The following is a 27,160-nucleotide window of genomic DNA, read 5'->3' as shown; positions in this document are numbered from 1 at the left end:
TGCATGTGCCAGAGTGGCCCTGGAACTTCCACTGTGTTTTGGATGGCTGGGCTGGCTCTTGCTTGTGTTCTTGCCCCCTGTTTGAGGGTAGAAAGGCTTCTGCTGCCTTCACCGGGGCAGGCTCAGAGCATCCTGCCTCTGTGGCCACTGCAGCAGCTCCTCAACTTTCCTATAACCAGAGCTGAGGAAAGAAGAAGCGTCCCAGGCAAAAAAAGAATAAAGAAGAAGGGACAGGGGAGGAAGAAAGAAAAAGGCAAAAAAAAAGGCAAAACCCCCCAACCTCCAAACAACAATAACAAAAAAACCCAAGAAAAAACCCCACCTAACCAAACAAACAAAACAAAACACCCCAAACCCCAGAACGTCCCAGTATCTCAGAGAGAAAACCTTGGGAAGCATAAAGCTGGGTTCATGTCTGATAAACTGAACAACTCCCTTTGAATGGGATAAAAGCAGATGAGATGCTTTAGAACTGATGCCAACAAGCTCCTGATTTTGGGGAGGAATTTCAGTGCCACAATTTGTGTTTATTTCTATGAATATGCACAATGTGAGCAAAATACCACTCAGGCAGGGCTCCTCTGGTGATGGAAATGAAAACACTCCCATTGACCTGCATGGTTAATGTGCTCCAGTTTTCTCCTGCTGTGCTTCTGGACCTGGGTCTACCTCCAAGTGGAAGGAGGAGAGGACCTGTTTGCCCCCCTGCACAAGCTGGTGTTTTGCTTTCACTGTGCCCAGAAGCAAAAACTAATACACTGATCTGCATTCAAATGCTGTTAGTGATGCAAGTGACCTTGACAGAGAGACAAGAAAAAAGCCCTCACAAAATACAAATTGTTCTGCAGCGTCATCTTTTGGTGCTCCACAGCACCTGGGAGAGGAGCCCACACATCCCAGCTGAGAAGAATGGTCCCTTCCTCCAAGGGAAGGTGGGAAATGCCTTCCCATGTGGTGCCCACTGCTGCCCTCAGACTCTGCTTCTGCCCCACCTCCCACGTGGCACTGCTCAGAGTCTGCCTGGGGCAGATCTTTAGGGATGCACATTTCCAGCTTGTGGGATTGTCTGTGGAAGGCTGGAACCAAACCCAGGGAGGGACGGTGTGTGTGGGCAGGGTGTTGGGGTGGCAGCAGGACTGGGGCAGTGCCCATCCCCTGTGCTGGCACTGCTGAGGCACCTCCAGCCCTGGGGGCAGTTCTGGGCCCCTCACAACAGGAAAGACACTGAGGGGCTGGAGCATGTCCAGAGAAGGGAACAGAGCTGGGGAAGGGGCTGGAGCAGCAGGAGCAGCTGAGGGAGCTGGGGGGGCTCAGCCTGGAGAAAAGGAGGCTCAGGGGGGATCTTCTGGCTCTGCAACTCCCTGACAGGAGGGGGGAGCCAGATGGGGCTTGGGCTCTGCTTCCAGGGAACAAGGGACAGAAGTGGAAATGGCCTCAAGATGTGCCAGAGGAGGTTTAGATGGATATTGGGTAAATTTCTTCACGGAAAAGGCTCTCCAGCCCTGGCACAGCTGCTTGGGGCAGTGGTGGAGTCCCCATCCCTGGAGGGATTTAAATGCTGTGTGAATGTGGCACATGGGGACATGGGTCAGTGGTGGCCTTGGCACTGCTGGGGGAGCAGTTGGACTCAATGATCTTAAAGCACTTTTCCGACCTAAATGGTTCCATAATTCTGTGATACCAGTGCAGAGGGGTTAGTGAGCACTAAAGGTGCCCACCTGGGCTCAGGTGGGTGCAGGTACAGGTACAGGTGCCTCTGTGCCTGGGACAGGCTGTGGGACTGGGGACATGGACACCACAGGGACAGTTAGGTCTGTGTGGGTGACACAGGTCTGTGCAGGAGCAGCGTCCCCAACCCCCTGCATTCTCACCTGCCTTGCCCATTAAAATACTGGAGAAAAGGGACACTACAAGCCAAATGATGCCTCTTCCATATCCACCTCCACTGCTTCCCCAAGTCGGGAGAGAGCCGGGCTGAGGTCAGGTGCTCTGGGAATTTTCCTCCATTGCTGGTACCATGGGGTGCATGCCAGGTCCCCCTGGAGAAAGCCCCTTCACCAAACCCCTGCACCACTGCCAGGAGACCCACCAGGGCTAATGCTCTCAATCCTTGTGCTGCCTGGGGTGACTGCTCCTCACCTGACAGCACACCTTGTCACACCATGTCACCTCAGGCAGCCGCCTTGGCTCCCCACAGCCCTTAACATTGAGACTGCAGCCTTAAAAGCTGCCACAGACAGAGCCTACTGGTTTCTATTCCCATTCCCTGGCCATGGAGGTCAAGAGAGCATCTGAAGGCTTTGCAGCCTGTTCAGGAAGAAAACATTGGGATGTACCCATGAAACCACCCAAGGAGAGAATGAGAATGTGAAAGGAAGCAACCACCTTGCAAGTGAAGACTGAGAAGAGGCCTCATCAATCTGTACAAATGCCTCCAAGGGGTGTCAGAGGAGGTTCCAGACTCTTTTCAGTGGTGCCCAGTGACAGGAGAAGGAGTAATGGACATAAGCTAAAACACAAGCAGTTCCACCTCAACTTGAGGAAGAACTTCTTTCCGTGGAGGTGGCAGAGCACTGAAACAGCTGCCCAGGGAGGGTTGGAGTCTCCCTCTCTGGGGACATTCCAAACCCACCTGGACATGTTCCTGTGTCACTTGCTCCAGGTGACCGTGCATGGGCAGGGAGTTGGACTGGATGATCTCCAGAGGTCCTTTCCAACCCTAATTATTCAGTGATTCTGTGAGGAAATCTCAGAATCCTGTTGCATCAGGACATCACACATCCTGGTCCCCCTGGTTGGGGGCTTCCTATGCAACTGCTATGCAACTCCTACCCTTCCTACTCTGACTGCATCCAACTCTGCTCCTACCCAGGTCCCTGCTCTTTCCCTCTTCCTCTTCCAGGCAAGGGGAGGAGGTCCCATAAACCCATGTACTGTTCCTTGCAGCCAAGTGATACATGTTGCTGTGTGGCCAGAGAAAATCCTGCAGAAAAGCCTTCACAGCCAGTGAGATCCTTCCACAGGCAGAGCTCCCCACAGAGAATTGTGGGCAACCAGCTCCCAGCAGGGTCCAGCTGGTCCATGTCCACCCTGGCCAAAGAGCCATTATCTGGCTTTGGGTCATGGCTCCATCTCTCTCGATGGAGCAGGGCTTCTAGGAAGGGAGAACAAATTTTTAAGGGAAAAGGAGGCCTTCTTCCCCTTTGGGGTCAAATAAAAGGGCAGCAGGAGTTGCATGGCTCCATGCTGAGGAGCATCAGGAACCCAGATGTAGCTCTCTGTATGTAGCCCTGATCTAACACTCTATTCATTCCGTGACTTCCAGAAAGCCATTTAGTTTTCCACCAGTCGTGCCTTCCCTCTCCCCTGCCCCAGGCTCTGAGCATCAGTAGGTGACACATGTGAAGGGAAGGGCCACCCTGCAGCTCCTGCCTCTTTGGGATGTCAATGCCCGTGGACGCCCAACAAGGACAAACTCCATGGGAACCTCTACACTCACCAACCCGCTTCTCCCTTGGCCCGGGAGAGTGGGCTTGGTTTTAACTTGAGGCAGAAGACAAGCAAAGGAGAGAGGAGATGGGAGAAGTGCCTTTTAAAGCGTTCCTTTGTCGCTTGCCTCCACGTCCCATGGTGGTGCCTGCGCTGACGTCAATGTGGTGTCGTTGATTTGCACCAGCTGAGGGGCTGGCACACGATCCTCCCCTCCAGAGTGGCTCTGACGTGGGGCGGGGAAGGGCTCGTGCTGGGATATATCCCTGCCCGTGCCACACAGAGTGTGCCGCAAGGCGAGAGCCACGGCCCTCTGAGGAGTGGCAGCAGAGCCATGTGGCTGCCCACAGAGCCCCTCCTTCGCCCCAGCACCCAGGGACGGGGGTCTGCTGCCCAGCCCTAACCCCTCCATGCCAAGAGAAGGGCAGCGAGGTGGCTGCTGAAGGGCCATCAGCATCAGGAGCCTCACCTTGCCAAGGACCACCCAACTTGCACCTTGCTCGCAGTGCCTGTGCCAGCTGGGATAGACCTGGGAGCTCTCCTGCCTTCCCACTCCTCTCCTGGGCTTCTTCCCTTGCTGGAGGCTGCGAGACCAGATCAATGCATTGAACTGCAGATGCTCGGGCCCTACAACCCTGGGCTTCCACCAGCATGTGGAGGTGATGCCTTGGCATGCCCAAGCTTATTCTGCTGCCTTCCAGAGCAATGGAGCCCAGCAAAACAACTTTAACTTGCGCTTTTCTCCCACACACATGATTTGCACGGTAATGTAATGCTCCACAGCGTGGAAAGCTCCTGGGAAAGACGAGCCCAGCCCTCGGAATTGGGGCTGGTTTGGGAGATCACGGAATGCTACGCATCAAGCAGCAAGAAGGACAAGGGATATGCAGTCAGCAGCAGTCATCTTTACTATGGACCACAGGAGATCAGAAAAATAACCTTGGTAACAGGAGACCTAGTGGCTAACAAAATGTCATGCTGTAGGATGTACAAGAGAGGCCAAGCACAATCACCAGAACAAAACGGCACCCAGGAGGACAGGGAAGCCCAGGGGGTTGCAGGAGATGCCCTAAAGCAAACCTCTAGTGGTATTGACACGTCTGCATGAGCGTGGGGTCCTTGGAAACAAGTCAAAGGGTCTTCACCTCTTCCCCAACTCCAGTGGCTCTGGCACAATGATTATTGACTTTTCCAGAATAAAAATAATAATATAATTTTGTTCCAAGAACTATGTGCAAGAATCATTTCTCCAGGTGCAATGAAAGGAGGGCAGATAGGAAAATACCCTTCCCAGGGCTGGCCTTGTGACTCATGCCCTCTCCTTACTGACACCCCAGCCCTCCCCAGCAATCCTTTGTGGTTTTGCCTTCAGTGAATCCCAAACAAGGTTTTTCAGAAAAAGAAGAAAGGGCATAAAAAAGGTATTGCTTCTTCTTCTTGTAATATTTTTCCTCTCTTTCTCCCCCCTCTTCTCCTTAAAAATGTTTACTTTCAAAAATTCCATTCCTGCAGAGATTCCTCCCGAGCTCTGAGGTCTCTGCACTCCACCCTCCTCTTCCCCAGTCAGAAAAACTGAGTCTCGATGTCTCTTTGGTTAAAAAAAAAAAAATTAAAAAAATAACACAAACAAATAACACACAGCCCAGTATGATCCCATTCCACCCCGCGGACGCCTGATGAGAGGGTGTCTGTGGAAGAAGGAAGCATCAGAGACGAGCTGTCTGCTCTGGAAGCTGAGGTTCCCGCGCTGCCCCGTCGACTCTCCCCCTCTCATACGGTGGTCGCCGGCCCATACTGGAGCACCAGAGGGGAGGTCTCCTTGATCCGGACGTAGAACCGCCCCTCGGGCCGGCTGGTTTGGAGGGACAGAGGCAAGAAGTCATCGGGAAGCCACCGCTCGCTCTCGTCGGAGGCGAACACCAGTCCGAAGTGCTCCAGCTGCTCCTCGCCGTAGCAGACAGCGGCCGAGCTGCCCAGCACGCCCCGGGAGATGTCATTCATCTCCAGCACCACCAACTTCACCACCTCCCCGGCGGACGTCTGGCTGGTGACGTGCAGCTGCAGAGAGAGAAAGGTGGGAGAGACGGATGGTAAGGGGGTGGAATGAGGAGGAAGCAGGGGCCAGTGGCAGCACACGGTGTGGAGGAACAGTGAGGGTGGAGGAACAGCCACCCCAGTGGTGCTCGGTGGTGTCAGGGCCCAAACCCATGGACTGCTCTCTCCGAGTCCTTACTGCTCAAGTCTTGCATGTGTCACCTACAGCTCTGCTCAGGCTGCCCCACCACTCTATCAGCTGTAGCTAGAGAGGGACAGTCCCAGCCTTGCTCCTGACACCATGGAGGGACCTGTGTGAAGTCCCTCTTGTGAGTAGGGTCCAGACCATCGGACCAGCTGGACCACAACAGCTCGACCAAAGTACAGGTGAAGCCTTTTCGGGACACGGTGCTAAATTTCATCCCGTTCACAAGCAGCAGTCATCTTTACTATGGGGTTCTCTCACCAACAGCCACCCTCCCCCCCTCCGCTACCCTGGGGACAGCCCTCTGAATCCCAAATACTGTCGAGAGAATGAGCTCAGTTGGCTGCTACCAACTCTGGGAGCCACTACTTGACTTCCAAAGCCCGAAGGCAGGACATCCATCCTCGCCCGGGCACGGCGACAGTTTCCTTTGGCACATCCGTAGGGGCTCACGGAGCGCTGGGAGCAGTGCCCCGGCAGGGTGGTCCGAGCCCTCGGCCCACGTGAGCCCTGCCAGCTCTGCACAGCCGTGGCAGGGCTCAGCTGATTTATGCCAGCCGAGGAGCTGCGCCTTTGAACTCGGCTTTCTTCGAGGAGAGCATCGTAAAACGCTTTCAAGCAGGCGTTCCAGAGCTTTGCAACTTCAAAAGCCACGTGGGCAGCCCGCCAGGAACCCGAGGGCTGCACTTCAATTCCATAGAAGTCTATGGGCATTCCTCAAGTGGAAAAGAGTACTGCAAGGCAGAGCCCTCTCTGCTAGGATGTCCTGCTGAGTGCAGAGACACCGGCTATCAAACCTCCCCAGCAACAAACCCATCAGCCCGTTGGCTCTGTCCTTCCTCTGCCCTTTCTTTAGGGTCTGTTTCAACACAAAGTACTCCATGATTTAAGGATTTTCTGCTCCATCATCCTCAGCCCTGGGCACCAGGAATGTCTCAGAAGGGAAATTTCAGCAGGGGAAGGATCTCCATGGCTGGGACCAAAGGAGGCCGCAGATCCAGAGGGAGGCCTGTCTAGGATGTTTGTCCTGGGGATTGTCATCCATGGGGGATCCCACCTGGAGCAGCTGTGAGCGATCAGAGCTGGGGGGTCAGCTCTTGGCAGCAAAGCTCTTGTGGAGAGAACTCATGTCACAGCTGCACCAGCAGAGCCCAGTGCCTGTAGCACAGAGGCAGCTCTGCCTGCTCCCCCAGCTGGGACTGGAGTGGGTCCCACCACTGGAGTTGCCACGGGCTGGAGACAAGTGGCTTCTGCTCTCCAGGGGAAGGCTGGAGCTGGGAGCACAGACCCAGGGAGGGGAGGCTGTGGGAGGGACATGGACAGGGCAGGGGGGTGATGGCTGAATTTCAGCTGGGGAGGATCATGTGTTTGAACACCAGGACATGGCGAGGGAAACCCACCAATGTGTCCTTTGGTCACTGCCTGCCCACACTGGGTGACACCAACCTACTGTCAGCAGCTGAACCACAGACCAAGAGCTGAAATGCAGCCTCACTGCCCTGTACCTCTAAATTCCCTACATGTGGCCCTGGATCACTCCTTCCACAGCAGTGGCTGTCTCTCCTGCAGAGCCATGTACCTCGTCCTGCCAGGAGCCTCAGCACTACAGCAGGGATTCAGGGCAAGAGTCCTGCGGGTGTCCAGGAGACCTCACCCCTTGGAGGATGGGGAGGGCTGTGCCAGGGGTGGGCACGCAAGCCCCACTGCCTGTGTCCCCATCCTGCCAGCCCCGTCCCTCCAGGCGCAGCAGAGCCGCACCACTGCCCACTGCAGGCTCCGGTACCTTGACACTGGTCTCTTTGGAGAGTCCCGTTTCATACTGAGGGCAGACCCGCAAGGTGACAGAGCCCGGCTTCTTCCCTTGGTCGGCCAAGCACCCTGGCTGCTCTGGCTGCTGTTCTGGAAAGTTCTGAGTCCACTCATCCGAGCGCGTCCAGCAGACGGGCTCAGAGCCCTGCCCGCCCCGGCGGCGCTCGGGGCTGGGCGTGGAGCCAGTCCCCAGCCTGAGCTGGTCACAGTGGCCCGTGGTCCTGCTCTCTGTCGGGGAGCTGTTGACAGAGCCGGGGCAGGACTTTCTGGGGGCCTGGCAGTGGGGTTTGGGGAAGTCCAGGCTGCTGGTCCGGACGCAGTATGCCTGTCGCTTCTCTGTGATGCGCAGCAGCTCGATCTGCCGGCTGGGCAGGACGAAGTCGCTGTCGTAGAGCTCGGGGGGTGGCCGGGGCTCCTCGGGCGGTGGCGGTGGTGGTGGTGGTGGGGTCTTGAGCTCGTGGGTCTGCAGGACGTCCGGGGCGCTGTCCCGCAGGGTGCGGGCGGCTCTCCGGCTGCAGCACTCGGGCCCCGAGGGCGAGTACACCAGGTCGAGCTCCTTCGGGCTCTGCGCCCGGCTGGAGTCGTAGTCACTGTCGGTGGCCAGGAACACCTCCGACGAGCCTTCCTCATCCGACAGCCCGTGAGAGTCTGCGAGGGGGTGAGAGAAGCAAAGAGGGGCTCAGTCTTAGTGTGGACAACCCTGGCTGACGGTTTGCACCAGGTGGAATCCAAGGAAGCCCCTGAGGTTTTACCCCCTTGTCATACACCCGTGCTGCACGCACCACGGCACAGGCAGAGCTGAGACTGGCTGCCCTGCCCCACTCCCGACTCCAACCCTGCCTGTATCTCGGGTGCAGCCACTGCAGCAGCACCTCTGACCCCCTGAGCACAGGCAGCCCCCTGAGCCCATCAGGCCCCCTGGGCCCACAGCCGGGCCCTTACCAGAGTTGAGCTTGCGGCTGGTCTCTGGCGAGGGCACCGGGGAGGGAAGGTAGTCGAGGTGGGACGAGGAGGATTGGGTTTTCTCCTTCATTGCCCCCCCAGCCTCGCTGAGGAAACCGCTGAGAGACACCCCACAGGAGGGCTGCTTGTAGCGGGCGTGCTGCAGAGCATCCATGATCCAGCGCATCTCCCGCCAGATCTCCTCCATTTGCTGCCAAAATAGGAAACGGAGGATCCCTTTCAAACAGCAAATTACAGCAGCAAAAAAGACCCACGGCAAAACACGGGCTCTGCCCACACACCTCTCCCAAGAGCTCTGGGGGAATCTCAAGAAAGCAGTCTCAGGTGGGAGGGTGCTGCAGCTGCTGGTCCAGCAGGACCTGTCTGCTGCAGGCAGGGTGCTGGGGACAGGGGTAGTGTGGGGTGCTTTTTTGCAAGTCCATCTCAAAATGCACTTGCAGGCCCTTTTCTAGCAAGGAGGAGACATGCAGAGCAGAAGCCTTTGGCTCTTTCCTCAGGATTTTTAATGTGATCACTGCAGTAAGAAGTTGCTAAAGTAACTCCAGCCTGGAGAAGAGAAGACCTTAAAGCCCCTTCCAGGGCCTAAAGGGGCTCCAGGAGAGCTGGAGAGGGACTTTGGACAAGGGCCTGGAGTGACAGTTCAAGGAGGAATGACTTCCCACTGCCACAGGGCAGGGTTACATGGGATATTGGGAAGAAATCCTTCCCTGTGAGGGTGGGGAGGCCCTGGCACAGGTTGCCCAGAGAAGCTGTGGCTGCCCCAAGCCTGGAAGTGTCCAAGGCCAGGTTGGACAGGGCTTGGAGTAACCTGGTCTAGTGGAAGGTGTCCCTGCCCACGGCAGGGGGTGGAACAAGGTGAGCTTTAATGTCCCTTCCAACCCAAACCATTCTGTGATTCTATGAAAACCTGGTCTGCTGTTGCCCATCAGCCACATCAGAGAAACCCCATGGGGCCAAAGCCACCAAGGCCAGGGAACAGCCCCTGCTCAGGTGCTCCTGCATGGCTGTCCTGGCAGGTCCCATGGCACTGTCAAGCCTGGCTCCCACTCCATACCTGGATGTAGTCCTGAACCTGTTGGTGCCTCTGCTTGGCGGTGGAGAGCTCAGCATCAGAGAAGGCCTCCCTGAGGCTCTGCTGGGAGAGGAGTGACTCCAGCTCCAGGAGGGCAGACACCTGGCAGTACTGGGTGATGAACTCACGGTCGTATGTGAAGAAGTGGACTGGGGAGAGGAAACAAGAGAAGGGGGATGAAAAACATCAGGTCCTTTGCTGTGGGTGTCCTACACGCTCCTCCCTATCACCCAACACAAGGAGGAGGCAATGCTGTCCACTAGTGCAGCCGGACAGCCCTCAGCACACCCCTCCACTCGTCCTCTCCAGGGAGGTGAGGGAGCTCCAGCCCGCCCCACTGCCCGACCCAACTCTCAGGAGGTCTCAGGGGACAAGGGGGCCAGCAGGGTTGGGTTTTGGCATCCCCTCTCCTCACCCAGCTCGAAGATCTGCAGCGGCAGCGTGAGGAAGCCAGAGCGAGGGGTGTAGGGGTTGTTCTGGCCTGGAGCAGTGCAGACATCGTCTGATGGAGGCAGCAGCAGCAGGAAGGAGACCTGATCCCCAAAGTCCAGCACCTCTTGGCTGTACAGACGGAAATCTTTGGCCTGCAAGAACACAGTGAAGGTAACAATGGCAAACATCACCTGGTGGGCCCTCTGCCAAGCCCTCGTGCACAGAGGGACCACCTGCAGCCAGGGGACACTGCTGCTTCAGCACACAAGCAGAGGCTCCTTGCTTCCACTGTAATCTGCGCTCCTCACTTCCTCTCCATTCTCCTAAAAGTCTCCCAACTACTGGTTAAAGTCTTCATGACAGGGTCTTGGGGAAGAAGTGCCACATGATGGTCTCAGTGCAGGGAAGTGCCCTCACAGCTGCCCAGCCAGATGCACGTGCCTTGGCACTGGGGCTGCTGGGCACCTTCCCAGCAAATACTTGGCGTGGTGGAAGAGGGTTTCTCCCCACACAGTCTGACCCCAGGGGCTGCAGCTCCAGCCCACCATTGACCAGGTGGCCCCAGCCTGCTTCGGAGAGGCAGAGGTGGGCTGGTCTTGTGCTGCCCAAGACCAAACCACGTGCAGGCAGTAATGCAAACCCAGATTCACTGTCCTTGCTTCGGAGGTGCAGGTGAGGGCAAACAGCTCCTGGGGACACTGTCCCTGGGATGGCAGATGCTTCAGACTTGCCCATCGCTCACCTTGTATTTGCACAGGACTAAAATCTCATGGGTGCTTCAGCCCCGTGAGGAGGGCCCAGGGCGGGGGTTCCCCGCCTGCTGCAGTGACCAGCACGTGCTCACAGACCCTTCCCCTCCCTCCTCCCCACACCTCTGCACCTGCCTCTACCTCTTGCAACGGAATGTTGACCAGGGTCATCAGCTCCTTGATGGCCACTTGGAGCTCATGAAACAAGGGGTTCTGGGAGGTGTCAGCCTCTGGCTCTGCAGGAATGGACTCCTCCACACTGGCCATTTTCTGCAGCCATTCCCACTCCTCCCTGGAGAAGGACAGAGACAGGCAGATGAAGGAGGGAGTAGCTCGGGCTGGACCTGGACACACAAGCTCTATGAGAGCTGTGTTTGTTCAGATGTTCCTCTCCCAGAACGTGCAGCATCCCAAGGAAAGTGTGAGCTGTGGAGGTAGAAAGCAAACTTGGTTTGCTCCAGCTCCAGCCTGAATCATAGAATCAAAGAGTATCTTGAGTTGCAAGGGACCCACAAGGATCATTGAGTCCTGCACAGCATAATCCCAGCAATCCCACCTTGTGCCTGAGAGTATTGCACGGCAGGCAGCGGGGATCAGAGGGAATATTACGCTGCTGCCAGGAGCTCAGGAGCAGAAGCAGGAGGTGATGGTGCTGTCAGGCTGGATGGGACGGAGCAGTCTGGCTGCCCTGGCTGAGCTGCCCTGGCTGAGCTGCCCTGGCTGAGCTGCCCTGCAAGCCTCACCTGGAGATGTTGGGGTTGGAGCGAATCTTGACGTGGCACAGGATGTTGGGGAGCTGCTCCGGCACCAGCACTCGGATCTGATCCACCGCACTGCAGAGCTTCAAGTAGCCCAGGTAGAGGCCCGGGGAGAGGGCATGGCTGCTCCTCTGGTGGTAAGCCAGCTTGTCCTGAGGAGAGAGGCACTGCTGGACTGAGCGAGCCCTCATAGCGCAGCTCTCACCTGCCTTTGTGCTGGTGCCGTGGCACAGCCAGCCCAGATGGAGAAGGGGAGAGGCAGAGCAAGAAACCCAGTGCTGCCAGGGTGGATCCGGCACCAACCTGATGCCTCCCCTTGAAACAACAGGATTTTTGGAGGCTGGCTGGGCTGTGCTCCCTGTTTGCCTGCAGCCAGGACCAGACCCTTGGTGGCCTGGGCTCTGCCGTGACCCTTCCAGCCCAAGGGGGAGCAGGGAGTATTGGGGGTCCCCAGTGGAGCCCACTGCAATGCCCTGCCCCAAGGGCCCCACCACACACCTGGACAGAGATCAGCAGTGTGTCCAGAGCTGTGGGCTCCTCTGGGGAGGACACGGACTTGCGGCTGGTCTGCAGCTTGCAGATGGGAACCCAGCGGACGCTCTCGAACGTCTGGTTGGTCTTCACCTCCTTCAGGGTGACGATGAGGATGTTGCCCTGCTTGTCTTTGACGGGCTCAAAGAAGACCTGGCCCAGGTCCTGAATGCCCAGCAGCCCCTGCACAATGGGGTGGGAGGGCGGGAGAAAGCAGAGTATCAGGGGACATCCTGGAGGCACAGTGCTTGTGGGTCTGCGCAGCTGGGATGTGACTGCAGCTGCTGGAAACCAGTCAGCCCAGCAAAGCACCCTGATGGCCCCCAGCCCTTCTGCATGAGACTGCCATGATGCCTGGCACCTCATTGTCCCACAGCCAGGGTCCTGCCAGGGAGGACAAGTCAGGGACATACTGTCCATGGACCAAGGTGTGGGCAGGACTGGCAGCCCCCAGGCTTCTCCTGGCTGTGCTGCTCCCAAGGGAGCCTGGCCCCCGGTGTCCCACCAGAAGGGTTTGTTCCCCAGTCAGGTTCACCCTCACCTGCATCTGTGAGATGGCCAGCAGCATCTTGAAGCGCGTCTGCAGGATGCAGGAGCAGGATGACTGGGACACGGTGACACACTGCCGCAGCCACAGGATCTCATCCCACATGCACGACACCTGCAGCACACAGCACACCAAGGGCTGTCACTGCCACAGTCACAACGAGGTGTTTTGGGGAAATCCATGTGCCTTTCTGGTTGAGCTGGGTTAGGAATGTGCATGGGCACACAGCACCTCTCAGCAGGGGTGCAAATCCCCGTGCCACAGACATCCTGATACACCTCCAGAGCCTGTACCAGGCCATGTCCACTCAAATATTCATCTTCCTCTAGGACCTTCAGTTTGAATAGAACTAGCCAAGGGAGTAAGGGAGAAGAAAGCCTTCTCCATCAGTAGATAAGGACCATCCAGCAAACTATTTTGACCCTGAGCTGCCCACATACCCTTTCCCTAAGTCTGCTGACAGTGGAGGACCCAGCAGCAGCACCCTGCACCTCCTACAACAGAGGCAGAGTTGCTGTGGCAGGACGCTGAGGTGAAGCAGTTCGGCAGCTGAGAAGCCACTGCCATCCCTGTGGGGACACAGTGCCCACCCATCCTGGCACACAGCCTGCCTAGTGGGGCACTGGTCCATCCCCCACCTTTGGGCTTCCAGGGACTGGGATGAAATGCCATTCCCTGGTGGTTTCCTGGTCTGTGCTGAACCCCAAGCATCAGGCCCATGGGCTGCCTGCACTGCCAAGCCCCAGAGCTTGGGCTGGGGGGGAAGCTGCTGCCAGCCAAAGGCATCAATGGTGCCTGATGCCCATTTGGGTCACCCTGACACTCCCAGCTCTCCCAGCACAGGGTCCCTGGGCCACCCACCTTGGTGAACCAGAGAAAATCCTGCATGAGCAGGCAGGAGTAGGTGTCATCAATCTCCACCACGGGGATCTGGTCTTCGTGGGTCACCAGGATGTTGTCATCCTTGTAGAAGATGGCTGTCAGGTAGAGGCCCCTGCATGGGAGGGAAGACACACTTCAGTGTCACCCCCAGCTTCCAGCTTCATCTCCCAAAGGGCCTCTCTCCTGAGGGAAGAGGAGATGCCCAGCCCCAGGTCTCAGCTTCCCTCCAACAGCCCATGGCAGCAGAGGCCCAGGGCCAGTATGGGAGCAGGAACAGCAGATGCCATGGCCAGTATGGGAGCAGGAACAGCAGATCCCATGGCTGACGTGCCCCTGGCACGGGGGAGGGTGATGGGGCCAGTGCAGTCTGTGCAGGGGACACACTGGAGTGCCTGAAGGCCAAGCACGGGGGTGGGCAGTGGGAGGGTGCTGGGGTCTAGAGGAGGTGGTGCTGGGTGGCACTGGGATGGTGCAGGGACCTGGGTACCAGCACAGCTTGGCCAGTCCAGATGGAGATACCAAGCAGAACGTTCCATCTCTGGGTCATGGGACTCATCTGCACTGACACCACCAGCTCTCTCCAGCTGAGGACATGCCTCTGAGCACCCTCAGCCCCCACCCTGCAGGCACAGCTCCTGGTGACACCCAGGATGGGCAGATCTACAGCCCCACTGGGAGAAGGGCTCTCCACAACCCCATGCACCAGCCTCTCACCGCTTCAGCGTCTTGAGAAACTTGCTGCCGGGGTGGAAGAGGTGCTTGAGGCTCTTGGAGACCGAGTGCTTTCTGCTCTGGGGCTGGTTCTTGCAGGGCTCTGTGGAGCAGAGAGCAGAGGATGCTGCAGCAGGAGATGAGGAGCTGCAGTGGCAGCCTCTGGCATGGCACATCAACCCATTGGGAAGGCTCTGCCGAGGTCTCCACTGCCTGAGCTGTCTCCCTGCTGTGCTCATCCGTGGCACAGAGCTATTCCTGGTACCACCCCAGCTCTGTGGCTCACACCACAACCCTGGGGGACTCAGCTGGACCCCCCACCCCAGCCTCCTGCAGCACCATGCCTGGGCTCACCGTGGCAAACGCAGTGCTGGTGGACGGTCTTCACCTGGCCCAGAAGATGGTCCAGAGCTTCGGCCTGTCCCCTCCGCCGCGGGGCCCGGCCGTCGTACTCTCGCCAGTCTGCGGGGGACAGACTGACATCACCCCTGGCACTCCTTGGCCTGGGGGAAAGAGGGGTTCCTATCCCCTCCTCCCACATCATCATCTGTGTCCCCCAGGCACAGCAGTTGTGGATGTTGGGCACCTATGGGGGCGCTGGGATTCAGGAGGTCCCCAGTTCTGCGCCACTCTTCCCAGGAACCCCAGCTCCCCGTGACCACTGGCCAACCCACAGCGTGGGAGGGACATGGCACAGGGAAGGAACAAGGTGCTGTCTGTTGCTGCTGTGCTTCACTGGCCTTAAAAAATAAAATTCTTTCCAGTGTCTTCCTCCAGGTCTTCCCCATTTTCTCCAGGCGAGTGCTGGGAGCTGGGCTCACCTCAGCAAACACACAAATAAGCTCCCGCCAGCTCCACCCGTTGTGGGACGGCAGCAGGACCAGGAGTGGGGTCAGGGACCTGCTGGCTCCTCTCCTTCAACTTTACATTAATTGCTTTAAACACCCCCTGTGTCCTGCCCGCTGCTGTTTTCCATGGAAAGTTCAGCTCTGTTAACTTTGGCTGGGACTTGCCACTATTTTTAGTAGCTTTAAAAACACCCAGGGAGGTGCCTGACTATATTCTGCTGGGCCAAGGAGGGATCTCTACTGAAGGGAGAAATATTAGTGGAGATAAAAATAAATAAACCCCACTCCTGTCTGATTCACTTCAGCCACACTCGATTGATGCTGCTGGGATCTCGGTCGTGGGGAATGTGACCCACGTGGGGTGGCAAATGGGCTTTAAAGGGGGTGCAAACACGACAGGGACAGGGTAAAGCCCTGTCAGTGGGCTGTGCTGTGCCCTTGCTATGTGCATTCATAGACATGCAAATGGATTTTTGGCAGTTTCCATACCAGAGGTATGTGGATCTGCAGCCAGAGCTGCTCATGGTGCTGCACATCTCTGACCATCGCTGTTCACCTCCACCTGCTCACGGTGCTCACCCCTGCTCCCTGGGCACCATGGTGGCAGGGAACATGTCCCCGCCACCTGCTCCTTGGGACAGGCTCAGCCTCCCCTGTGGCTGCTCCTTACTCATTCACAGCACTAGTCCTGAGGGACCACCACACAGCAGGGACCTGTTTTGGGACCAGAGGCAAAGGGCAGAGGCATCCTGGAGCCCCCTCAGCCCTGAACTTCACCACTTGGGCTGCTCCTTCCAGCTCAGTCCTCCCGGTCTGTCTCTGCCCAGCATTCCAGGGTGCCTTGTGTGACATTGAGTGGCTGTTCCCCACCACTTTTCCTGGTGCCAGCATGGGGAGGAGAGTGCTGACAGCCCAGAGCTGGTCTCTCTGGGGTTTGTGACCTCCATCCCAGCTCAATGCCAGGGAATGCAGGTCCTTGGGGCTGGGCTGGATTGGGGAGAGCACATGGTGGCACCAGGGGGGCTCCAGGCCACTGCCACGCAGGACTGGGACACTCTGAGTCCTGGCTCTTGGCCACCTCCTTGGCCTGAAATGGCTCAGCCTTTCACAGGTGGCAAGGAGAACTTAAGGCTGAAAAATTACTATTTGGCAAAGCACCTGATGGCTGGAGGCAGCATCCCAGTCTCCCAGGCACAGCCTCCCTGCCTGGCCTGAGACCCCAAAATTCTGCCTCTGCTCCTGGGTCCACCAGATCCCATCCTGGCAGCAGGAGAGACCCCCAGGTGGCACAGGGAGCTGCCACCTGCCCCACCCACTCTGCAGCCAGTGCTGCTCCTATGGGTGTTCCCAGTGGTACTTACTTGAAGGGATGGCACATGGGGGCACGGAGGCTTGGGGGGGACCCCAGCCCTTCATGTTGTAGGCAGACACCCGGACGTAGTACGCCGTGCCCTGCAAGGAGGGAGGCCCCACTCAGCACACAGGCACCTCTCCCAGCTCCGTGTGCCAGGGCAGGAGGGTTCTCCCCTGCCCAGTACACCAGTACCCCATGAGGAGCACTGAACTGAGGAGCCCGCAGCCCAGGTCACAGGCTCTTACCTGCCCCTCCTGTACAAAGCCCTTGTTATCAGACACTAGAGAATCCCCGTGGCCCAAGTGGAAGGGTTTGGGGGGAGCAAAGGAAGGACTGGCCATTGCAAATGCTTCTTGCCAGAGGTGCTCGAGCCCCACAGACGTGGGGTTTCTGTAGGTTGGGGTGCTGCCGTGCCCCTGGGATGTGCAAGGATCTGGCCCCTGGAAACAGGGAGCCTGCCAAGCACTGTCAAGGGCTTGTGGCACTGTGACAGTGATTAAAGCCTCTGATTAAAGCCCAGCCAAGCTGCCAGATGTTGCCAGGCCTCCAGGCACTCATGGAGGCAGACAGGAGCCCGGGAAGCAGCTCTGAGAGTGTGATTGATGGGCTCGGACCAGCTCCTTGCAGCAACACGGCTCCAGGCTCTGCTCGAGCCCCCTCCTGCCACACACCAGGGCAGCTCTCCCACCCCAACAGCTCCTGAGCCTCCGGCACCGCCGCCTTGGCTGAGCCCCTCTGACTCACCAAGGGCATTCCCTGCTCCTCGAGCCAGTGGGCCCTACCTGCCCATCCCTGGTGAGGGTGACCCCACCTATCCCAGCATCTCCCCGTGTTCCCATCCTGAGCTCCATCCCACCACAGTTCTCAAGGCCGCCCCTTCTCCCCGCTGCTGGCCCAGTGCGTGCTGGGGACGGGACGGCAGCCCCGGGGAGGGGACAGCTGACAGGCAGCGTGGCTCTTGCAGTTCTCAGGGAGATAAAACAGCGGGGAGCCACAGTCCCACCAGCCCCAGACCTTGCCGAGCTCCCGGACATGGAGACGGGGCCGGTCCCCCCCTCAGTGAGCGACAGGGCTGGTGTGAGGGGTTGGACTGTGCAGGTGGCAGAGGAACGAGTCACAGATTTATTGCACAGGAAGAGCCCGGGTGGAGATGGGAGCGGGGTGGGGGACAGAGGATAAATCAGGCACAAGCTGAATGGGCCCATTCTGCCTGTCACGGCCCAGGCACCCTGTGCAGGGGGGTTCCCCACTCCCAGTGGCTGCAGCCGTGCAGGGACAGACAGATGCCTCTCCCAGCCCTGCACTCTCAGCTCTGCCCAGGCTGTGCCCATGGAATGCACCACAGCACAATCTTACTGTTTCTGCTCGGGATGATCATAGAAAAAAGAATTCTAAAGGTTGGAAAAGGCCTCTAAGATCATCGAGTCCAACCATTCTCCCAGCACTGCCAAGGCCACCATTAAACCATGTCCCCAGGTGCCACATCTACATGATTTTTGAACACTTCCAGGGATGATAACTCCCTGGGCAGCCCATTCCAATGCCTGATCCCCTCCCTGCTACAGCTGCAGGGAATGACCCGTGGGCTGCCCCATGGCCAGTGGCTTTTCCCAGCTGTGGGCTCTCCCCCCGCAGCCCTGACCCCTGTGGGGGCTCCCCAGGGCTCACCGACACCAGCCCCTGGATGGTGAAGTTCAGGTTCTTCAGCTTGTCAACCACAGCCTCCCCCAGCGGCGGTGAGAAGGTGGGGGAGCAGCTCCACTCCACTGCAAGAGAGAGACCCCAAGGTGTCACATGGCCCCAGAGCAGAGACAGGCCACCAGGGCACGTCATTGGCAGCAGCTGAAGAGGGACCCACGGGCAGCACAGAAGCTGGAGGCAGCGGAATGAAGGCAGGGAAAAGGGGGATTCCCAATGGGGGGAGTGTCATGGGGACCTGTGGTACTACTCACCAAACCACATTAGATGGGGTCAGCATCTTTAATTTATGGGCCAGAAGTGGGGAATGGAAGAAATCCTCCCAGAAGTTAAAAGTATCTGGTTCAAGTGGGTGAGGGGCTCAGGAGAGGCAGCACAGCAAAGCCTCACCAGTGTGCAGAATGAGGGGGCAGCAAACAAGTGGCACCCTGAGTTTTGCCTTGCTGCAGGGTGGTGTTTGGTTTAGCTCAGAGCATTTGGCTGGTGGCCAGGCTATCCTGCAGCCCCGGCTCCTCCTGTGCTCAAGTACAAAAGTGGCCTGACTGGGGCTTGGCAACGCGGCCGAGGGCTCTGCCATGCTGACGTGGGGCGTGAGGGGTGCCAGGCACTGCCGTGGCTGTGGCTCCCCTGCACTGCTGCAAGGATCCTGGTCCTTACCTTTGTACTTGGTGACCACGGCCGAGTTGACGCTCAGGGGCTCCCAGAAGGTCACCTGCACCGAGGAGCTGCTGGCCACCGAGACATGGACGTTGGTGGGGGCGTCTGGCACTCCTGGGGACAGAGAGCACAGGGACCACTACAGCGAGGACAGTCACTCTGCCCCCCTCAGTGTCCCTCTTGGGCCTCCCCCCAGTCCCAGGGACATACTCCCTGAGTGGAACACGTTCTCCCCACCACGCACCCATACTGTGAGCCCTGGTTACAGGGAGTGGGGACATTGATGGGTGCTGGCACAGCTCCATGCCTGGACCACGCACAGCCCTGCTCCTTCTCCCAGTGCAGGGGCTGCCCCCCGGGCCCCCCAGCCCTCCTGTGGGCACTCACGGGCGTGCTCAAACCCTGCCTTCATGCGCTTGTAAAGCCGGAACCGCCACTCCCAGGCCTTGAGTTGCTTCTCCTTCTCGGAGCAGTCGGCGTTGGGCGCCTCGTTCACCACCTGCGCCGTCAGCTCATTGACGCGCTGCTCCGCCTCCCGCACCAGCGTGGAGAGGTGCAGGGAGCGGCTCTCCAGGCTCACGACTGTGGGGAGGGGGGCACGGCCATGGGTCCCAGGAGGAGAGACAGGAGGAAGGAGGAGAAGGTGCTTAGGACAAGCCCCGTCTCTGCTGGTAACAAATCCCCACTCCCAGATGCCATCCTCCCCTTGGTGTCCTGGTCCTGGGCTCCACTTGAGTGCATGGCCCTGCTACAGCCTGCACCAGAGCCCAACGACCACTTCCCAACCCATACCCCACTGCCTGAGGTGCCCTGTTCCACCAGGCTGGAGACTCAGGTGATGGACACAGCACAGCTCCCTGTCCCAACTCACAGTGTGGACTCTCCTTTGCTCCCGCCTGCAGCAGGGCCCTGGCGATGGGAGTGTTGTTGGTCATGATAGCGATGTCCAAGGGCAGGAGCCCCTCGCTGTTCGGGGTGTTGAGGTCCAGCTCCTCGGGGCTATACTGCTTCAGCAGCTCCTGGACCCTGTCGAGGTCCTGCAGCTCCACAGCCTCGAAGAGGGCAGCATTGCTCTGGAACTGAGTGGAAGGAGAAACACAGGTGGGCTGAAAATGGGGCACCTTCCTCCACCCCACCTCTCACCAGCACCTCATGAACCCAATCAGGGAGAGGGTGCCCTTGTCTCAGAGGCTTGGGAGCATCATCTCTTTGCAGACGCATCTGGACGATGCCAAGCAAACCAGCTCCAGCTGAACTTGCTTCAGGGTGGCTTCACTTAACACACTCTTGGGCTTCTACCTAGGTGACAGCATCACCCACACACAGACCCTCTGCCCCCATGGAGCCCCTGTCCCCCTCTGGATGGAGTCCAGCAGGCACTGACCAGGTAGGACTTGCGGAGCTTCTCCTTCTCCCCCCGTCCCACCAGGCTGCCCTCGTCGAAGGACGTGTAGTTGACGCGGAATTTCCCCGACAGGTTCCGGTAGAGCCTCTTGGCCGCGTTGGGCGAGGAAGGGCCCGGCGGCTTCCTGGCCTGTGCCAGCTGCAGGTCCCGCATCTGCTGCGTCATTTTAGGGGAGGATGACCTGGGAAAAAGCAAGGAGGTGTGGGGAAATGAGGCACGGAGGGTGTCCCAGAAGGGCAGAGGCACATCTGCAGCGTTGGGACTGGGACACAAATCAGGAGAGCCAGAGCAGTGCTGGGTAGCACCAACGTGAGTGTCTGCAAGCTGAAGCCAGTGCCAGTAATGCCCTCCTCCATCTGTTATCACCTGAGGCAGGGCTGTTTCTCCTCTCACCACTGCTGCTGGCCCTGCAGGCATCCCAAGGGGCTCATAGGAACCCTGCAGGTGAGACCTTTCCTTCCAGACCCAAACTAAGATGCCCAAAGCAACCTCAGGCTGCTCAGCCCTGCCACCGGTCTGGATCCACCACAGCAGGGCAACCTCTCCTTACTCCCAGTCCCCAGCATTAAGCTCCTGCAGAGAGGGGCTGCCCCATCCAGGGCTGCCCAGACCCTCGTGGCAGTGGAGGCTGCAGGGAACGACAGCCCTCAGCTCTGTGCTGGGTGACCGCTGTCCACCACACCATTGGCTTGGGATGGCCTTGTGCACCCTCTCCATGTCCATCCTTCTAGCAGGAACCCACATCCTGCACTTATCACCATCCCTCAGCCCTTTCCTCGAGGTTGTTATTCCAGCAAAGGGCACCCTCTGAAATTGAAGTGGGAGCAGGGAACTGACAAAAGGCCGTTTCCAATGTCATCAAGATAATGCCAGGTCCTGATGGGGACCAGTGACCCCAGTGTCCTTCTCATCAAGAGACCCAGGCTCCACAGCTGCTCCTCACCTTCTCCATCCGCATTGATTGTGCTACAAAACCTTTTCTTCACTATGATTAGAGAATCACAGACTGGTTTGGTTTGGAAGGGACCTTGAAGATTATTTAGTTTCAACCCCCTGCTGTGGGTAGGGACATGATTTTGATTGCTGCTTTCAATAGCCATCATAAATATCTACAAGTCACTAGGAAAGCCAGTGTCTTTTCTGGGGCTTCCTAGAGTGGGAGCTGCCCCTCTCCCTGCAGCCAGGACCCTCCTATCTCCATGAAGACCTCATCCCACCAGGCAAAGTCTCTAGCTTTGGTGTGAGTGTGGCCTCATTGCTGTGTGGGGCTTTCACCCATGAGTCATCCTTTACAGCATGGAGGGCTTCCACTGGCATCAAACATCTGATCCCCGTCTTGCCGGAGCCCTGGCATGCTTCCCAGACAAGGAGCATCAGGTCTAAAGAGCATTTAGCATGACAACACAGCTTCTCTCAGTTTTGACCCCCTACCCCTGTGTATAAGGACACATATTTGGGGGCAAGGTCTTCCCCGAATTGCTTTAGGTTAAATATCAAGTGTGATAAAAGCATGACATTTGGCTGAAGGTCATACCAAAAAGACTGTGCCTGTGGTGATGATGTTTATAAAGCCATCATCAGGAGACAGGATATTAATAACCACCTCGCTCCGCGCTCTCCGTCGTCCTGATTTCAGATGAGGCACCGTGGGCTGCAGAAGGACTTCAATGATTATAACCTTTTATTGCTGTGATATTTAAGAGTGGAAACGCTGGGGAGGTTGGCTCCTGGCAATCATTCATCTCACCAGCTTTAGCCTATGGATTTAGAGGTCTCCAGTGTGGCCCAAGACACGGTGTCAAGTTGCTGCCCTGGATTGCTCCAGCACTGGATGTTATTTGAACAGAGGCTTTTATGGATCAGATAGTGAACACCAACCACACCAACCAATTGGCCATTTGCAAAAGCAGCCGTGCAGAGCTGGGTGAGTTCTGTGCAGCAGGGTCCTGCTGGTTCTGGGGGGGAGGAAGGGATCGGCACCCACCAGGAGGGTGTCACCACAGGGCGAGAGACCTGCACAATGCAGGGAAGGGCTGGAGAACCAGCCCTGGGCTCTCCTGGGCCTTCCCAGCTCCTGACACAGAGTCCTCAGCTTGCAGCCTGAGCACATCGTGCTTCATCATGGACATGGAGCAGCTCCTGGCACAGCCACTTCTGAAGTCTCCTCATGCCAAGGGCTCACACATGGCACATAAAACCTTCTACAGATGGCAAGGACAAGATCCCAGAGATCACAGGAGTGGGAAAGCATCACACAGCCCTGCTGTCACTGCTGGACAGAGATTAAGGGAAAAAACACCCGTACCTGAGCCAGCAGAGTGTTCTGGTAGGAAGAGGCAGCCAGAAAGGCAGGTCTGACCCTTGGGCAAAGCCTGAGACACAAAGTGCTGCCTGATATATTTAGGAAAGAGAAATAACTGCTTTGAGAGGTTCTCCAGCAAAACCTTGCCCTTTTTCTTGTGTTAAGAGTTTCCTGCTGCCCAAGTCGTCTTCTCTCAACCTCCAGCTGCTGCTCAAGGGTGAAGATGTTGAGGCTCCTCAACAAGATGCCTAATTCCACTGTGGCTCCCCTTCATCTGAGGAGGCAACAATGCTCTTCCCTCTATGGGAGTTGAAGAAGACCCTATTGTAACAGATCCCTGTTCCATCCATGCCTGCAGAATCAGGGGTTTAAAATGAAATGGTGCTTTGGAGCAAAAGGCTTTTTTTCTGCCAATTAAAATACATGGCAAACGACCCAGTACAGGCAGACTTCACAACTGGGTGGAAGCTCTCTCAGAGAGGTAGAAACTGAGGTGACACAGAAATTTCTCCCTGTTTTCTCTCCTCTGATTTGCTTTTAATGAGAAGTAAAGAGATGGAAATTATTCAGCACTCAGGAGTGAACATCTATCTATATTAGACCAGCTGCCCCAGAGATAAAAGAGTTTCCTGCCCTGTGGTTATGAGTCATCTGGACTCAGTGAAATAGTCTTGATTTATCTAGAGCTAAACTTTGCCCTGGAGCAACTGATAGCTGAAAACAACACCCACAGATGTCCTGCCCTCGGGGGCCAACCAGCCAACACCAGCTCACCCATGGCAAAGCCCCATCCTGCAGGGAGGTGTGGGAGGAGATCCCACCTGCTCTGCCATTAGAGTCTCAGTGCAGCCAAACTAAATTTATCTCAACCTCAATCAGTTCCTGTTGCTAATTATTGCCCTACCTTCTGCAGACAGGGGACAGGTGCTTTGCCTGCCCCAGCAGTTCAGTTCTCTGGCCATGGGTTGTGTTTGTGACCATCAGGGAGGTGGTGTGGACATCAGGTCTGCACTGCCATAAAACCACATATCAGCAGAAGTCCAACACCCTCTCCATGGAAGAGGCTGAGGTTCTGTGGAAGGATGTGCTAGGGCTGGACAGATCCATCAGATTTGGGCCCCTCAGACAAGAGAGACATTGAGGGGCTGGAGCATGTCCAGAGAAGGGAACGGAGCTGGGGAAGGGGCTGGAGCTGCAGGAGCAGCTGAGGGAGCTGGGGGGGCTCAGCCTGGAGAAAAGGAGGCTCAGGGGGGATATTCTCCCTCTCTCCAACTCTATGACAGGAGGGGGGAGCAGAGGGGATCAGGCTCCCAAGGAACAAGTGACAGGACAAGAGGAAATGGCCTCAAGTTGTGCCAGGGGAGGTTTAGGTTGGATATTAGGACAATTTCTTCACAGAAAGGGTGGTCAGGCCCTGGCACAGCTGCCCAGGGCAGCGGTGGAGTCACCATTCCTGGAAGGATTTAAACGCTGTGTAGATGAGGCACTTGTGGACATGGGTCAGTGGTGGCCTTGGCAGTGCTGGGGAAATGGTTGGACTCAATGATCTTAAAGGGTCTTTTCCAACCTTAGCGATTCTATGATTCTGTCTCATAAAACAATGCAATAGAGGTGGTTTTCTCTTTTTTTAAAGCACATGAGGATGGATGTGCATAAGGCACCTTCATTTTCTCCCTCCTCCTGCATCAAACACAACCAAATCCACTGGGTAGTTCATAATGTCATAGTTTCTGAATTTCTGGGTTGTAATGTTTCCAACACTGCAGAACTTGGCCCAGTAAACAGTGTTAATAATTGTTGTAATTCCATGATTTTAAGTGCATTTTGTTGAAGGGTGTAGCCTCTCTGAGTCTCCAGCAGAGAACCAGTCCCTGTAAGACACATCTGCTCTGTCCCACTGGCAGAGCCCAGAGGCCAGGCTGGCAGAAGGAGCCCAGCAGGTACCTGGCCAGGCAGGGAATGACCATCCTGTGCAGAGGACACCAGACTAGACATAAGGAAGAAATTTTATATGCTGAGGTTGGTCAGGCCCTGGCACAACTGTGGCTGACCCATCCCTGGAAGTGTCCAAGGCCAGGTTGGATGGGACTTGGATCAACCTGGGCTAGTGGAAGGTGTCCTGCCCACGGCAGAGTGGTAGGATGAGATAAATGATCTTGAAGGTCCCTTCTAACCCAAAAGAATCTATGATTGTACGATGGGGCTGGTGTGGACCACGCTGGCCATCCCACACCACCTCCCACCAGTGGGAACCCGGGCTGTGAACAGGCTCATGTGCAGGCGATGCTGCTGCTGGTGGCAATGACCTTCCAGCCAAAACCCGAGGCTGCCTGGTCCCTGCTGCCCCCCACACTGGCTGTGGAAAGGATTAGCTCGTGCGTGCCTGCCCATGGAGGCAGTAAGAGGGCAGATTCCAGGCTGCAGATATGAGCTCAGAGCTGCACTCTGGTCCTCGGGGTCAGTGTGGGTGGTTGTCCCTTCAGGGAGCAGCTCCCCACCATCTGCAGCCTGATGCAGCAAAGAGAAAAGCAGCAGGGCTCTGTGCATGAGAAAAAGAGAGCCTGAAAGATGGAGAATGAAAGGTGCTGATGCTGGCGTGGGGAGGAGAAGAAGGATGGGGTCCTTGCAGATCCTGTAGCCTTGTGGCGCCGTAAATATCAGTTGTGCATTAGCACAAGCTGCCAGGGATGCTCTCCTGAACCGTGGTCCAATGTAGTCCATAGAGTTATCCAAGAAACAGGCAAAGGACAAGAGAAACCAGTTATCAGGAGAGACAACCCAACCGAGCCAAGCTCACCCTTGTGCACGCAGGAATTCACACACTATGGCCACGGACACTCAGGCACTGAACACTCTACAGAGGAGCCCAACACAGAGAGCAGCTCCTCTCCACTAACAGGGACATGAATCAGAAGTGTAGTGTCCAGCATGAAGAGGAGCTGCTGATGCACTTGTATTTTCCAGTCCTTTTGCCCAAGTATAAGCAATTTTTCATGACTGGCAAAATAGAGACTGGATCTAAAGTGGAACATGAGTAAGGGAGCCCTTCCAAAGAGTGGGATTTCATAACCCACCAAAAGGCACACTCAAAACTAGGACCAAATGTCACACTCAGCATCCCTGCGAGGCAGCAGGGCTCACTGGAGCAGCAGGCACAGCAGTTACCCACCCTGGGGTGTGTGGACCACCAAGGTATTTAGGTATTGTGCAGTGACCCAGCCATGCAGAGATGGAGCAAAACCCTCCTGCTTCACAGAAACATCTGCGTGCCTAGAAAATGCACTTGCTTATTGAAACCTGGGTCCAGAGAAAGGCACCAAAGCAGACTTTGTTTGTTTGTTTCCTCCAGCTTTTCTCTTTTCTCCCCACTTGGCAAACCCACTGGGTTTTGTTTTGAGTGGAGCCGAAGCGAGCATGCCTCTTTTGTTTAGCAATAACAACTAACTTATATAGATGCTGCTCCTGCCAGGACATTTTTGTTTGAGCTCCAGAAGCCCAGTGCTGTTAAAGCCTGATGCCTGGAGGAGCTCAGTGTGGCTCAAGGCTCTGGGGTCAGTGCAGAACCTCCCGAGCATCAGTGCTGGTACAGCTGTGGGTCGTCTGTGCCGTCTCCACTCCGGGCACACCACGGTGCACCTCTGCTGCTCGAGCAGCTCGTGATCCAAGGGAGCAGAGAACACACCCCATGGACACACAGCCCTCCACATCATGGCATGGCACTGGAGTGGAAAGCTGACTCCCAGGACCCAAGTGAAAAGCACATCCTGGGTGAGATCTGCAACATCCACCCGTGCCCAGCGCCTTGCAGCCCTGCAGGGGATGATGTGGAGGATTCCCCCTCGGGAGCAGGGCGGGGTCAGAGCTGTGCTGCACCACCCCCAAATCAGGAGAGTTTGCATCCCTTGGGGAGCGCTTGCGCTGGGAGCAGATGGGAAGGACCCCCCAGGTCCAGTCCTCACTCAGCCATGGCAGAAGGGACTCACACAGCCCGGATAAACAATATCCCGCTGGGAGTTGGTGGTGTCCTCCCGAGGCACGGCCATGTCCCCCGGTCTGCCACAGCAGGGAAGAGCCTGCCTGCACAGCTCATCCCCACTGCACTTCCCTCTTAAATCACAGCCTGAATCCGGGAAAGATGGGGAGTTCAGGACTCGGAGAGAGGTTCAGAGCCAGCCAAGAAGATCACTCGCTGACAGTCTCCCATAAAACACTCTGTGCTGCAGGCCCAGCAGCACCTTTGGGGGAGGAAGGGAGCAGAGAGGCTCGAGCAAGTTCTGCTGCAACACAATAATTCTGCTGCTTCTACTTCTTGCTTTTCTTTTGCTTTATTTTTTTAATTAAACATCCCAATGTTTAGAAGGGAGCCCAGAAGGACCCTGTGGCTCAACTCCATTTAAAATATACGTAAAATCAGACTTTCAGTTCCTGGGTCCCCTGTGACATCTGCCATCAGGGTCAGGGCTGCTGTCAGGCACACACTGCCATCATAAAGTGTCACTGTCCTGGCCGTGCCCACAAAGGGGGCACACACTCCTCAAACAGCACTGGCAGGACACAAGGGCACCTATCCTTGGGGCCTGAGGGACAGGGCACAATGACTGGCTCCCCAGCCAAGGCAGGTGATGCTGCCAGCACCATCAGCCTCTGAGTACCAGCCTTGGGCTGCTGTAAGGGGGCACCGGTGGGCACAGCCTGGCTCAGGGCATCCCAGCCT

General features: G+C 56.9%; 1 protein-coding gene across 8 annotated transcripts in view; it reads right to left on the bottom strand.

The window, feature by feature from the left end:
- Positions 1-4,374: 4,374 nt before the first annotated feature.
- LOC113972527 (ankyrin repeat and fibronectin type-III domain-containing protein 1-like) overlaps positions 4,375-27,160 on the bottom strand; it is a 193,194-nt gene continuing 170,408 nt past the window's right edge. For all 8 annotated transcript variants that reach the window (XM_027693717.1, XM_027693719.1, XM_027693716.1 and 5 more), the window contains 18 exons: positions 20,124-20,325; positions 19,611-19,818; positions 19,127-19,321; positions 18,740-18,853; positions 18,053-18,150; positions 16,392-16,482; positions 14,537-14,644; positions 14,186-14,285; positions 13,451-13,583; positions 12,584-12,703; positions 12,010-12,225; positions 11,497-11,663; positions 10,895-11,045; positions 9,988-10,156; positions 9,555-9,721; positions 8,480-8,690; positions 7,512-8,185; positions 4,375-5,547 (listed from right to left, as the gene is read on the bottom strand). In XM_027693717.1, the coding sequence (XP_027549518.1) occupies positions 5,260-5,547; positions 7,512-8,185; positions 8,480-8,690; positions 9,555-9,721; positions 9,988-10,156; positions 10,895-11,045; positions 11,497-11,663; positions 12,010-12,225; positions 12,584-12,703; positions 13,451-13,583; positions 14,186-14,285; positions 14,537-14,644; positions 16,392-16,482; positions 18,053-18,150; positions 18,740-18,853; positions 19,127-19,321; positions 19,611-19,818; positions 20,124-20,325 (3,412 nt within the window). In that variant the 3' untranslated portion in view covers positions 4,375-5,259. The remainder of the gene's footprint in view (positions 5,548-7,511; positions 8,186-8,479; positions 8,691-9,554; positions 9,722-9,987; positions 10,157-10,894; positions 11,046-11,496; positions 11,664-12,009; positions 12,226-12,583; positions 12,704-13,450; positions 13,584-14,185; positions 14,286-14,536; positions 14,645-16,391; positions 16,483-18,052; positions 18,151-18,739; positions 18,854-19,126; positions 19,322-19,610; positions 19,819-20,123; positions 20,326-27,160) is intronic.

This window comes from Neopelma chrysocephalum, unplaced genomic scaffold, assembly GCF_003984885.1.
Source record: "Neopelma chrysocephalum unplaced genomic scaffold, ASM398488v2 Primary Assembly neopelma1_93, whole genome shotgun sequence".
In the NCBI taxonomy this organism is placed as follows: Eukaryota; Metazoa; Chordata; class Aves; order Passeriformes; family Pipridae; genus Neopelma; species Neopelma chrysocephalum.
Note: the sequence above shows the minus strand (reverse complement) of the source record. Positions and strands in the feature narration are given on the sequence as shown.